Genomic DNA, 14,685 nt, shown 5'->3' on the forward strand with positions numbered 1-14,685 from the left:
TTTTTGAAATACCGTCTAACCATCGCACCCAAGAATCCCCTCCCCCCCCCACATCCCCCCCCCACCCCCGAATTTCTTTTTGTTTGCATTTTTTTTTCGCATTTTTGGAAGATAATGTAATAAATGTCCACACCCCCACACTATACACCCCTCTTCACTCCACCCCTCCCTCCTTTGTGATTGAAATTGAGAGTCCCTGTATCTTTAAAAAGAAAAATGAATGAGCGGTCTGCACCCTCAAGGAGGTGCTCTTGTTTAAGTTTTATATCCAAGAAATAACCTTTATTGATAATATTGAAATAAAGGTACATGTAAGTAGCCCAAGATTTTTTGGTAGAGTTATGGAAGCAGGAACTCATGGGCACTATAAAAGGTATACTTTTTTGTCCAGAATCCGCATGTATTTGTTACAAATTTTTGTACTAACAGGGTAGAACTTGGTAGTTTTATGATATTTATCAACATGTTTTATATTAATCTTATCAAATATGGCCACAACATATTCAAATACATACATGAAATTTATATTTAACATGATTTTTTGGGATGTAACTAAAAAGTGCTGGATGGAAAAACCGGGCTCATATTATGGGCATCTAACAGTATATGCCATGTTTATAGGTGTCTATTGCAACCGTTGTTTATTTTCGGTGTTTTCACTTCATATACACATATATTTGTTAATGCAGAATCATTATATTTAAACAACATCCGAGAAAGAGAATAATAGTGCATTTGAATATCAAGCACAGGGGTCTAGCTAGGCTCACAGGGGTCTAGCTAGGCTCACAGGGGTCTAGCTAGGCTCACAGGGGTCTAGCTAGGCTCAAAATTTAGGTAGAAGCCACTTCTCCCTAAAGTCAAAATAGGGAGAAATGGTAACATCTTTGGGAGAAATGGTGCATTTGCTTCATAGATCTTAGTTTAATGTATATTTTGCCGCAACTTAAAGGATAAGTGGTTTCTGTTCAGCGCTCAATCAACTCTTCACTTGTTTTTAGTGCTGCAACAATATACCGGTATATCAGAATATATCGCAATATGAAATCCGCATATTGTATTGCGATACGATTTTCATCATACCGGTACAAAAATTATACAAAAATTAATCCATATTTCGCCCAGAAAAGCCATTCGAAATAATGATATCAAGGTAAACAATACAAAACCCGTGTTAAATTTAAGATGAAGCTTATGGAAATACGAAAAAACAAACAATTAATTACATATTAATAAAAATGTAAATAGATGTTTACATTATAAACATAAGTAATAATGATCAAAAACAAATTTACATAACAGCATTCTGATAAGTTACACGACCGGCTTTTAAACATCCATAAAAAAAATTCCGGTTATTATTCTTCTTGTCGGCTTTTATAATAGTTTTCAAAATGGCAGACGAAACGAACGCCGAGTTTGACTTTATAGACATTTTTGTAAAAAATGCTAGAATTGCCAAGGATATAACTAGAACTTAAACATACAATACAAAGGTTATGTTCATGCAATTAAGTTGGTTTTAGTGATTAGCTGGAGAGTTATAATACTGGTACAAGTTAGCAATATATATTGGCTGCAATATATTGCAATACGGGTTTTTGAACTTACAATATATTGCAATACAGTTTTTTGCTTATTGTTGCAGCACTAATTGTTTTATACAATAAGACATGTTAAGTGTATGAAACCTACATTTTTCTTATTTCTCATGGATTGTTGATAATGATGGTATTTTTTATATTTTTTCCTGAACAGGTGTATCAAATAAACTTCAATTGTAACAAACCAGTAATGTTCAGAATATTTTTACTTCCTTGTTAATTTTAAGCATTACAACATTAAAACAAATTCTTATTTTGTTACAAATATTTGTTTTAAATTAAAAATTCATTTAAAATCTCATTTTACAGCAGAGATTCCAAATCTGACCTGTAAATGAGCCCCATATTTATTGGCCCAGTACTAGGTTATCTCTTCCCATTTGATCATTCTTGAGTATTGTTTTTATAATGGGCCATTTAGCTTTGTTTAAGAATAGTTATTTGTAGCCAGCACAAGGCAATTAATCAAGGCATCTTCTATGAACGATTTCAAGAAGTCTAAAAGCTCCAGATTGTTCTTTTGAATGTTCAACTTTGCATGACCTGTAAATGGGGCAACTTATGGCTGAGAATCCTCCTGTGTCCAATCCTCCATATCAAATGGATTTTAATCAGTCAATCAGGGTTCTCACAGACCTTGAAAACTGCTTGAAAATCAAGGTTTATCTTGAAAAGTTATTAAAAACGATCTGGAGTGCTTAAAAGTGCTTATTTTCAACCATAGCCTTGAAAAGTGCTTAGAAAGTGCTTGAAATTGGCTGGAAAATTGCTTGAAAATTAAATAACAACAATTAAATATGTTAAAAACATATTCATTATTTCCAAGCTTTCAGATAATTTCACGTCATATCGATCCGATGATATTGATCGCTCCTCCTATCTGACCCACGCCAATTTTCGTGCGCTTTTTATCAGAACAAAGAAATTCATTTATTTCATGTAGAAGTTGTAACCTTAAATAGCTGTACACGATGCATGCAAACCGTGTCAGATGATTTACACATGTTGCAATACAACTGTCCTGATTGGGCACTTATTTCATCAAATCTTTAAATAGAATCATATGAGGAAATTCATTTGATACTTTCAAAAATTGCAAACGTTTGTGTTTATGACTTTAATCGTCTATATAACCCACCCATAATTTGATTTTAAAAATGGAAATCAGGCATATATGGGATTATTGAGTAATGAATAAAGATGGGAGAAGTTGCATGTATGCGATTGAGACAGTTGAAACGTATGTATCAGGGAATCTGGAGACTCGGGGATCATACGATTACTACAATCAGTTATGAGTTCTCCTTGGCTTCAAACTGTTAATTGAATAATCAAACACTCAATTAACAATCCTCCAGGTGCAGTATCCTTCAGCTAGGTGCGTACACTGTTTTCTTTTATACGCAGCGTTTTATAAGATAAAAACACTGTAATGGGCATGGGTGTGAAATACATTATTTATTATCACTTTTAAATGAAAGGGATCAATACAATACGTTTATGTTGCATTATTATATTTTAAGCGAACATGATGAACATGGCGGTATAAATTATTGGTCTGCTGTGATTCGGGTGTTTGCCTTATGGCAAACGGCCCCGTGACTTTTGATCTGAACACTCATTGCAGGCTTTATATTGGTAAGCGAACACAGTGAGATGAATACCGCAGCGAGTGGCGTTTGTTTAAGTACAAGGTGCCTGTACTAAGGACAAAAATACATATTTTCATACGAAGTCATAGTTTTTTTCTCCAGATTTATGACAGTTCCCATCTGTTTATACTAGCAGGTACTGGATCGGTACGGGTTTTATAATGTAAGGGAGGTAACTAATACTCATCTGTCGCAAATTGGTCTACTTTGTTTTTTTTGTATGCATTATGCTATTATGGTGCTGACAAGTTGAAATATGCCAGTGAATAAGTGCATTTTTCAGAAAGGGTTGTTTTTTAAGTACTCTTGGGTAATTGACAACGCCAATTCTAAGTATGCAGAACAGATATAGAGATGGCTAGTATGGGGGAATCCGCGTTGTAAAGCCATCAGAAGAGTAAACATTTAGAATACATATTCAATACAAATAACGGGTTTTGTTTTGGTATGTGTAATGCCTTTGGTCAATTATGGTACTAAATTATCATAATGAAATATCTTACTTTTGATTAAAACAGTTGGTACGGTATCAGGGTAGTGCAGACTGTTGTAAGTCACAAAGAATGTTAAGCAAGAAGGGACCAATTTAGCGAAAAATGTTGTCAGTATTGGACACTAAAATTATATACATTTTTCAGTATGTGGGACTAAAGAAGTGCTTGAATTTGGATTTTTTCCCTTGAAAAGTGCTTAAAAAGTGCTTGAATTTTATACAAGAAAATCTGTATGAACCCTGTCAATGTCTGACACAAAGTAAATCATTTAAAGGGGGAGATGTTACTTCGCCTTCATGAAATTAATGTGCGAAATTAATATTCCCTGGGCAAACTAATCGCCCACTTTGCCCACTAGCGAGACCCCTGTTAACGTACTTTTGTTTTGACAACTGACAACAGAAATGATTCGATGTAAGATGTGAATCTAAATTTAGTTTTAGTGCAAATTCGTTCATATGACACAAAGACACAATTTTGTTTTACAGATCATTTCGACTTAGAAGACTGGGTGAGTCATGTGAAATATCGAATATAATGAATATTTTTATAAACAACTGTTGAGTTGCAGATACTTGGTCAGTTAACTAACTCTTTTGACCTGTTAATTCTTTTCAGCTCAATTCAACAGTGAAAAATGCCCATAATATCACTTTAATACTTAAATGTTTGATAATCGAAAGAAAATTTAAGTGTGTGAACATACTTGATCCTCTGCATTTCATGGTTTATTGGACATTAAAGATTCGAAAAATAACTGAAGGTACATCGAATCTGCAGTGTATAGTTGTCTTAATTTTCCCATTAATCTTGCTCATTTAATAGGGGCATGCAAATCTACAAATTCTCATGTTATTGTGATAAATTTAAGTTTTGCATACCAGTGGGGTTTTTTTTGCTAAAAATTACAGCCGATTTTTGGCTGCTTCCCAATCGCAAAAATAAAAGTTTTTTCCCAAAAAGCTGACCCAAATTTCCCTAAAAAAGCCCAATTTCCTTTTTTTTTTTAAAGAAAGAAGTCTCTTATGACTTCTTAACTCTAGATCTCAACTTTTTATTAAAACATCCTGCAAAATATATAACTTTAATTGAGTCCTTTTTGTTGATAATTAATTCCCAAATTTGCAATTAAAACAATCCCAATTTGACCAGAATCCTTTTCCCAACCAGCTCATATTTTTTTCAGGAATTTTACCAGAAAAATGCTTCGTTTCATTATATTTTAGCCTAATAATTCTTGTATTAGCAAGAAATATAGGGTTGAATAAAATTGTCTTTGCTTTGAATTACTTTCAATGTTTTTTTTATTTCAGTTTGTAGCTGTGATTGGGTTGATGTTTGTGCTCCTTCTTACAGCCGCCATTTTGGGTGCTGTCTTCAGGGATAATGTAAGTGAGGCTCTTGTACAGCTCCTGAAGTGTCATGGTTTTCGAGTAATGTTTTTTTAGCTCACCTGAACACAATGCGCTCATGGTGAGCTATTGTGATCTTTTGTCAGTCTATGTCGTCCGTCGCCCGTTGCACGGCTTCAAGATTTGCCTTTGTTAACACTCTAGAGGCCATATTTATTGTCCAAGCTTCATGAAATTAAGTCAGAAGATAGGTCTCAATAATATCTTGCATTGGTTCAAGAATGGTTAGGTTTGCTTGGAAAACATTGCTGCCAAGGGGCAGGGCATTTTTCCTTATATGGCCATATATGGCTATAGTGAAATCTTGTTGTTAACACTCTAGAGGCCACATTTATCGTCCGATCTTTATGAAACTTGGTCAGAAGATCCATCCCAATAATATTTTTTTAAATGATGCCAGTTGGCTGAAAAACATGGCGGCCAGGGGGTGGGGCATTTTTCCTTATATGGCTTTAGTATAACCTTGTTAACACACTAGAGGCCATATTTTTTTTCCATCTGCATGAAACTTGGTCAAAAGATTTGTCCCAATGATATCTTGGATGAGTTCGAAAATGGTTTTGGTTGCTTTAAAAACATGGCCACCAGGGGGTCCGGCATTTTTCCTTATATGGCTATATATGGCTTTAATAAAACCTTGTTAACACTCTTAGAGTCCACATTTATTGTCCAATCTTCATGAAATTTGGTCTCAATGATATCTTGGATGAGTACGAAAATGGTTAAGTTTGCTTGAAAAACAAGGCCCCTAAGGGGCGGGGCATTTTTCCTTAAATGGCTTTATGTGGCTATAGTAAAATCTTGTTAACACTCTAGAGGCCACATTTATGGTCCGATCTTCATGAAACTTGGTCAGAAGATTCATCCCAATAATATCTTGGACAAGTTTAAAAATGATGCCAGATGGTTGATAAACGTGGCTGCCAGGGGGCGGGCATTTTCACTTAAATGGCTATAGTAAAACCTTGTTAACACTCTAGAGGCAACATTTATTGTCCATTCTTCATGAAATTTGGTCAGAAGATTGGTCTAAATGATATCTTTGATGAGTTCGAAAATGGTTACGTTTGCTTAAAAAACATGGCTGCCAAGGGGCGGGGCATTTTTCCCTATATATGGCTATAGTAAAATCTTGTTAACACTCTAGAGGGCACATTTATTTTCCGATCTTCATGAAACTTGGTCAGAAGATTTGTCCCAATGATATCTTGGATGAGTTCAAAAATGGTTTCGGTTGCTTTAAAAACATGGCCATCAGGGGGCAAGGCAATTTTCTTAATATGGCTACTGTATATATGGCTTTAGTTATTAACGCTCTAGAGGCCACATTTATTGTCGGATCATCATGAAACTTGGTCAGACGATTTGTCCCAATGATATCTTGGATGAGTTCGAAAATGGTTCCAGTTGGTGGAAAAGCATGGCCGCCAAGGGGGCGTGGCATTTATCCTTATATAGCTATAGTAAAACCTTGTAAACACTTTAGATACCACATTTATAGTCCGATCATCATGAAACTTGGTCAGAAGAATTGTCCCAATGATATCTTGGATAAGTTCGAAAATGGTTCCAGTTGGTTGAAAAACATGGCCACAAGGGGCCACGGCATGTTTCCTTATATGGCTTCATGAATCCTCATGAAACTTTGTCAGAATATTTGTTTAAATGTTATCTTGGATGTGTATGAAAATGGTTCTGGTCTGTTGAAAAATGTGGCTGCCAGGGTGTTCACTAGTCATGAAAGTTGGTTAGAACATTTGTTCTCATGACATCTTGGGCTGCACAGAACAGGTCAGTTCCTTTGAATTTCAGTTGAGCAACTTTGGGCCTTTTGGGCTCTTGCAGCGCCCTCACACTACTTTGGGGGAAGGGGTCCACAGCCCTTAGGAGGGGGAATTTTCGCGGCGTTTCCCTTTTTGGGGGATTTTTTTACATACTCTCTCATTATTACATTTGTACATGTTTGCACTATATTCATTGCATTTTTCATAATTTAGTATGTTTGAAAAGAATTAAATTGAAATAGAATTGAGATATAATAATCATGAGACACATCTTTCTATTAAAAAAAAATATATATATATATTTTTTTTAGGGGGAATTTTTTCCCCCAAAAGGGGAAAAACGTATTCTTTTTAGGTGGGGGACTGCCGCCGAAATTCGTCGGCAGATTTGATAGATTGAGGGCCCTGTCTTGTTACAGTTACATTAAAAAGCAGTGTGTTCAATCAATAATAACTTGATTTTGTATTCTCCTAAGCAGTTGTCAGCTCTTTAAAATAATTGATTGTTTGAGATATTAACATGTACTTAGATTTGTAAATGAATGATATGGTAAAAAAAGGCCACTACAAATAATATAGACTCTGTTTTACATCATGTCTGACACTAATTACATATGTATTTATTTTTATAAGTATCTGTTTTTGTTTACCATTATATTTTATGTTTGTCAGCTTGAAGACAACCTCCAAGAGGACATGAAGCGTGGCATCAGAACTCAGTATGCCACCAGTGTTGATTACAGTGATAGAAACAGGGATGTCACAGAGTCCTGGGATATGTTGCAACAACGGGTAATTTCTTAGTTTGTTTTAATGGATGCTAAAATTATCAATTTTACAGGTAAATGTCATAGACTGTATATTTCTATGTCTCCCACTTAACATTACTTCTAGGTTTGTTCATAATATTTTTTTTACATGTTTTAACATTTGTCATTTGCTGTGACAGAAGTGTACACAATAGTCGGTTTTTTATTTTCAACAAGAAATCGCAGCTTATAAGTTATAAGCAAATTAAAGGGCCTTATATGGATCCTAAGATTTTTTTGAATAAAATTAACAAACATCTGTGTTTCTTTCATATCTTCAAATAGTCTTGGCTGATATTTATGATATTTTAGAAGTTTTCCTTCTGGGGTCCTGTACCTAACATGCATGCGATTCCGCTTCACAGCACAATATTGCCACTTAAGCGAAAAAAAGAAATATGTCTTAACACATTTTTAGCTCGACTATTATATATGAAATATATATAGTGGAGCTATCCTATTCCCCCGGCGTCGGCGTTGCCGTTCCCGTGTCGGTTTGCGTGCAAATGTTAAAATTTGTGTACTACCCCAAATAATTTCAATGTCCCTTGACATATTGCTTTCATATTTTGCATACTTGTTAACCATCATGACCCCAACCTATAAACAAGGTTATTGCCCCTTTTATACTTAGAATATGCATATTATTGATAAATCTATGTTAAAGTTTGACAAAACAACACTTACCTGACATACCACAGTGCACTCAACTCAAACCATCCCCACGCCCCCCCCCCCCCCCCCAAGAACCCCTCCCCCCCCCCACCCCCCCCCCCCAATTTTTTTTTCTTTCTTCTTATTTTTGAAAGATCATCTATTAAATGATCACACACCCACATTATACCCCCTTCCCCCCCCCAACCCCCCACCCCAAAAAAATTTTTTTTTTTTCTTCTTATTTTTAAAAGATCATCTATAAAATGATCACACACCCACCATTATACCCCCTCCCCCCTCTCCATGATGGCTTACTTTATACTGTCAAGCACTCGAATAGTCGAGCGCGCTGTCCTCTGACAGCTCTTGTTTCCTTACCCTATGTTTAGATTTGCAAACAATTTCACGCAAATGATATTTAAGTTGGAATTTTTTTCAAAAGGTTCCTTTTGAAAAAAATAATCCTACTTTAATTATGTTTGTGTTAACTTGTTTTCAAATCTAACCATAAGGTAAGGAAAAAATGTATAAAATGGTTGTTTGAGCTTACAATAGATTATTTGCATGGTTCCACTTCACTGAAAAATTGCTGCTTAAGCTTAAAATAGACGTATGTGTCTAAAAGCTGTTTTCGATGTATCAAACAATTTCATACATATTTGTATTTGTTGGTTGTTTGCAAAAATCATTCTGAAAGGTTCAGGTCCCTTGCACAAAATACCAGATTGAGCTAAAAATGGAACTTGTGTCACAAAATAGACAACACAATATTTTGTAGTACTCTGATACTAGTCTTTGCTGCTAGATATTCAAGTACGGTTTTCTCAAATAATTTTATGCACATGTTCATTAGGTTCATTACAAGCTTTTTGGAGCATCTCTACTGAACAAGACAGTAGCCCAAGATTATACATTATTTATCCCTTTGATATACTGAACATCAAACTCCTGTACCTTTCTCAAACTATGTTGCCTAATTGGCAATACAAAATATTTAAAATTTGATGGCTTTATATAGATTACAGAGTTTAATTTGTTACTTGCACAAATATTCTATATGTATTTTCATAATGTCAACTACCACAATATTATCCTCCTTAAAAATAGACACTGTATGTTTAATAACATAATATATGCTAAAGTATTCCATATTGATTTTTAAAACAGCTTTTACCAACTTTATCCCAATGTTATTGTTCCAGTTGCGATGCTGTGCTGTCAATGATGAGGGTTGGGGTCTGTACCAGGAGTCCAACTGGTTCACCCGGCAGTACAGTAAGTAATCACTTATATCTGAAGGTACTGTTGATATATGCTTTCAGTGGTCAGTGACACTGACTATGACTATGCAAACTTCAATTTTTGTGGCAGCTAGTTTTCATGTCCAAGGGACACATTCTTATATTGAAGTTGTACAAGTATTAAGGTGTATTTGCTGTTATTTAAATGTGTCAGATTTCCATAATATGCATTGTGTTAGTCATGATTTCAGGCCATAAAAACAGCTTGGGGGGGGGGGGGCAGGTGGGCACAGGGAAATATTTGTCAGGAGCATAACTTTGTCTAGCATTGTTTGAGTTTGAAATGACTTGGCATAAATGATAAGCATGATGGTCCCTAGGTCCAAGGTCAAGGTTACAATGCAAGGATGTGCTTGAACTACCTTCGTCCAAGGTTAAATTGTGGAAATTCACAATTGACACTTTGTCTGGAGCATAACTTTGTCCAGCATGGCTGGATTTTCAAAAACCTTAACAAGCAAAATTGATCAAAAAGATGAGGCGGAATGTCAGGTGTAAATCCAGGTAACTAGCTCTAAGGTCAACATCACAAATACGATCATTACATTGATCAAATTAATGATTTTGAAATTCAGGAATTTAATTACTTTAAAATAACTTTGCAGCAGTTACAAGTACACTGAGCTGCACATACTACAACCAAGTATGTAGGTTGAATGTAAAGGTTACAATTTAAAGACAAACAATTAGAGAAATTAATTGAGACTTTATCCATTCTTAACCTGAATTTTTTTAGTGACTGGTTTATTTTTGTGACAACAAAGTTTTTGTTCTGAATTGCAATTGTGGAAAGTTCTTGGAGTGTTTAATTTTCAACTTATTATGATTGCTATGTATGTTTAGATATTTATATATAAATACAAACTCTCTTTTAATAATTGTCCATACTGAGCCAAGTGAGATTTCCATAAATATTGCTCATGTTTCACTTGTTTATTGCTCATGTTTCACTTGTTTATTGCTCATGTTTAACTTGTTTATTGCTCATGTTTCACTTGTTTATTACTCATGTTTCACTTGTTTCAATTTTGCAGGTGAGTATGACAAAAAATTCGTGCCACCCAGCTGCTGTGTATATGAAAACAGACTGGGCCAGTATCTGAACCTGCAAAACTGTCAGTCATTCGCATTTGGACCACCGAGGATGCAAACTGGGGCTCAGAATAACGCTCTTCATTACAGGGTAAATAAATGAGCCTTGCTCTGGGAAAACAGGGCATAATGACTGCGTCTAAATTGTTGTCCCAGATTAGCCAGTGCAGTCTGCGCAGGCTTATAAGGGACTAAAACTTTTTTACTTCAATAGATTTTCGTTTAGAACATAATTCCTTTAAGCAAAAAATACCATAGAAGCGGAAAGTATTGGCCCTGTTTAGCGTGTGCAGATTGCATTAATCCCATTTTTTTCGAGTGTGGTACAACTATTGTGAGATTAACCATACCTTAAGTCCTTAATCACGTTGATAACTTAAGATTTAATTATCACAACTCCAGCTCAATGTTTTGTCACTAAGATTTCTTTGATGAGAAAGTCCTTAAGACATTGTGTAGATTTATAACTTTGAACCCATATGTTTTAGGCCAGCATTTTTTTATTATTTGTTTTACGGGAGCGCCCGACCCTATTTTTCGCCAAATTCAAATAAAAAATTTCTTTTTTTTCTTACATTTCACCCGCTGACCTGGTGTTTTATCCAAAATAAAAAAAATTGCGCAGATTGCCGAAAGTGTTGTTCAAACTTTGTTTATAATACGGGTTGTTTCGTTGTGCCAAGTCGACTTGTAAAGCGTCAGCGATTTTCATTGGCTATTGCAGCCAATACCACACACTATTAGCCAATCGGCGAGTATTTAACAAATGATTTTCATATTTCATTTCTGAAATGGCGGACATTAACAACAACAAGACAAATGTAGCATACTTTAAAATCAAATTAATTAAAAATGGAGCAGAAACAATTTCAATTAGAAAAGTTAATCTTCAGAACACCATTGTTGACATCATTCCCATATTATGGGATACAAAATTAAAAATAATTAGAGCTTTTGCAGATGATACAGAGGTGTCACCATCAATAACATGCGATGTGTTAAAGTTTTGGGTAGGTTTAATAAATATGCGTATTTATTAAAATGTAGATCCTGTAATATTTTTATAGACAAAAAATCAAGATCCCGAAAATGTCCAAGAAGTACTTCTTTACGTTTTTTTTATAATGAACATGATGACTGAACCACAGGTATTTGCATCAATAATCCCATTCCCCACCCATATAAATTCTTTATTTAGAAAAAAAGTATGCAACACAGCTTCTGAATAAAATAACATTGGGTCCGGATGTTTGTATGTCCGTCAAAGTCACAAGACAGTTTTAATTTTTTTTCTTGACACAGTAGCAAATTAACATGCTTATTATTCTTTATTAAATTAAAACAAAATTTTTTTTCCATACATTTAACTGTATAACTATTTTTATATCGACATTTTAACCATTTTTCCGGTACATTTTGACCAAGTTATGTCCTTTGTTTGGATCAGTTCATTTTATTGAATTTCTACAGACGAAACCAAAGTTTTGACTTTCGAAATGTCATGAAAAAGTAAATAGAATTTATTTCTTAATTATTTGATCAGTTTTGTAAATCAGAAATACATCTTAATTTATTTTTCAAAAATGAGTTATTATTTAGCTGAAATATGATGTTCTATCAACTGTACATAATGTTTTCATACTGCAGGATTTGTACTGCAAGGAATGCAAGTAAATTTACCACACCTCAGGCTCTGTTGATAAATGTGCTCAATTGGCTCTATGTATTTGTTCCAAGGGTTATTATTATCTTCATATTTATATAGCTCTCTCTGTTTATTATATATCCAAGAAAATGTCATTGTTGTTTCTCCTTGAAATAATACAGACAACACATTCCATAGAAATTTTCATTTGAACTAAAAAACAGTGAATAAGAGGAACAAAATAATATGTGCAAAAGTTTACACCATTTTATTTTGACAATACTGTGAGTCTTTAACGAAATTATTAAAATTAAATACTATTTTAAAAATATAAAATTACATGGTTAAAAGTTGTTTTCTGTATATAATTAATCTTGCGAGTAAATTAGATACAGTCAGCAGAGTAATTCTAGTTCTACTAGAACAATTTAAATCCTTGCTACATGTACTATTTAATTCTTTATATGGCTTTCACTTAAGAAAATGTACAATGAAATAAATCCAGGTTTCTAGATTAATTGTGTCTTTTACCTCAATATGTTGATGGGGCTAATGTGAAGCCAATGGACATGATACAAAAACAACTAAGATTACCACCATACAATTTCACATACAAAATAATTATCACCTGACCCATGCGTTTTGAGAGAATAAGATTGTTTAAGATCTATATTATATAAGTAAATATTAATCATGTGAAACAAGGACGGGTTATTTTTTAATCCAAATGTATGATTTGATCACACCTAGAAGAAGAAAACACTAACATGTTACACACCAAATATTGAACCACTGACCCTTGCGGTTTCTGTGTTGTTAGGAATTATCAAATACATTAATCTATATAAATCAGTTGACCCATGAAGCACAAACAGTATTGATCACGGAGACATGCTTTGAGGAAACTTAGCAAAGAACCACTATATGGTTGGCATGCAACGTAACAAACCAATGGGCCTTGCGGTTTCAGAGAATAAGCAAAACAGTAACCCCTAGGGAGGGCAAATTTTCTGCATGATTTGAACAAACTTCAAAGAGAACCTCATAACGATGTTATACACAAAATATTGTAGTCATGCCCCTTGTGTTCACTTTACATAAATAAACACTATAACTCTATCTGAATATAAAATGAAATGCACCACATGTTTTTTTAAGTCTATAACTCTCGGTTTCTTAAATGAAATATTCACATTTTTGTACTAGAACTTTCACTACACAAAGTTTGGATCAAGATCAATTCAAGCGCAGTCTTATAAGGATCCAAAGTGTTCGCTTGACATCTTTAGAACAGTGTTTTTTTATGGCAATTTCGGGGCCGATATTCGGCCCCATTCCCCTCCACAAATAGTATATATTTTCCCCCAATTTTTTTTGAAAAATCCCCTCCAAAAGTAAAAAAAAAATTTTTTTTTTTTTTTTTTTTGGAAACAAATGCCTCATGATAGATATATCTCAAATTCATTTTATAAACATCTAACAAGGTATATAACTATAATTAATATGATTTTTTATTATTAAAAAGAGTTATATCACATTAGGTTTTCCCAAATCAGTGGACTTCATGAATTAATTTTTTTTCCAAAATGGCCAAGAAAAGGCCTGATGTATCTATATTGTGTCAATATTTGTTGATAAAAACATTCCAATTTGGCCCATTTTATTGATAAAAAATGTTCAAATTTGCCATTTTATTGATTACAAAAATCCCAATTAGACTCTAATTGGCTTGGAAAACTGATACTGTGCATGACGGCTGAACTGACTGAAACAAATGTTGAACAAATCATTGATATATATTTACGAAAAAGAACAGAGACATTCAGCTGTGAATATTACATTCATACATACATGTGTATTCATATAATAAATATCATTACATATAAAAGAATGACTTCTTAATTTTCCCCTTTTCCTAAAAAAGGACGCGTTTTTCCCCTTTGGACGGGCCCCGCCACCATTCCCCTATAGGTGAAAAAAAACACTGTTAGAAGTACTGACTGAATGACAATTATGTTAAACAGATTGGATCCTGATCAGAATGCTCTTTTAGAGCCAAAAATGTTGCAATTGCCCTAAGGTCCAATTTCCTGTTACATGGCTCATTTTTTCTCATGATTGATACAAATTATCATGATATAAAGCAAGTCTGTTGTATATTAAAGAGTATTTTTTAGTGTGCATATTCCACCCATGGATGAAAGTTACAAAGTTGGTTGATAAAGCTATTAAACA

The 14,685-nt window shown here is 34.0% G+C and overlaps 1 protein-coding gene across 2 annotated transcripts in view; it reads left to right on the plus strand.

Annotated features, from left to right (window-relative positions):
• The window catches only part of LOC127849573 (tetraspanin-9-like), a 44,314-nt gene that overhangs the window by 11,283 nt on the left and 18,346 nt on the right, over positions 1 to 14,685 (plus strand). For both annotated transcript variants that reach the window (XM_052382305.1, XM_052382301.1), the window contains exons 4-7: positions 5,064 to 5,138; positions 7,619 to 7,738; positions 9,615 to 9,687; positions 10,748 to 10,896. In XM_052382305.1, coding sequence (XP_052238265.1) covers positions 5,064 to 5,138; positions 7,619 to 7,738; positions 9,615 to 9,687; positions 10,748 to 10,896 — 417 coding nt within the window. The remainder of the gene's footprint in view (positions 1 to 5,063; positions 5,139 to 7,618; positions 7,739 to 9,614; positions 9,688 to 10,747; positions 10,897 to 14,685) is intronic.

This window comes from Dreissena polymorpha, chromosome 1 (assembly GCF_020536995.1).
Source record: "Dreissena polymorpha isolate Duluth1 chromosome 1, UMN_Dpol_1.0, whole genome shotgun sequence".
In the NCBI taxonomy this organism is placed as follows: domain Eukaryota; kingdom Metazoa; phylum Mollusca; class Bivalvia; order Myida; family Dreissenidae; genus Dreissena; species Dreissena polymorpha.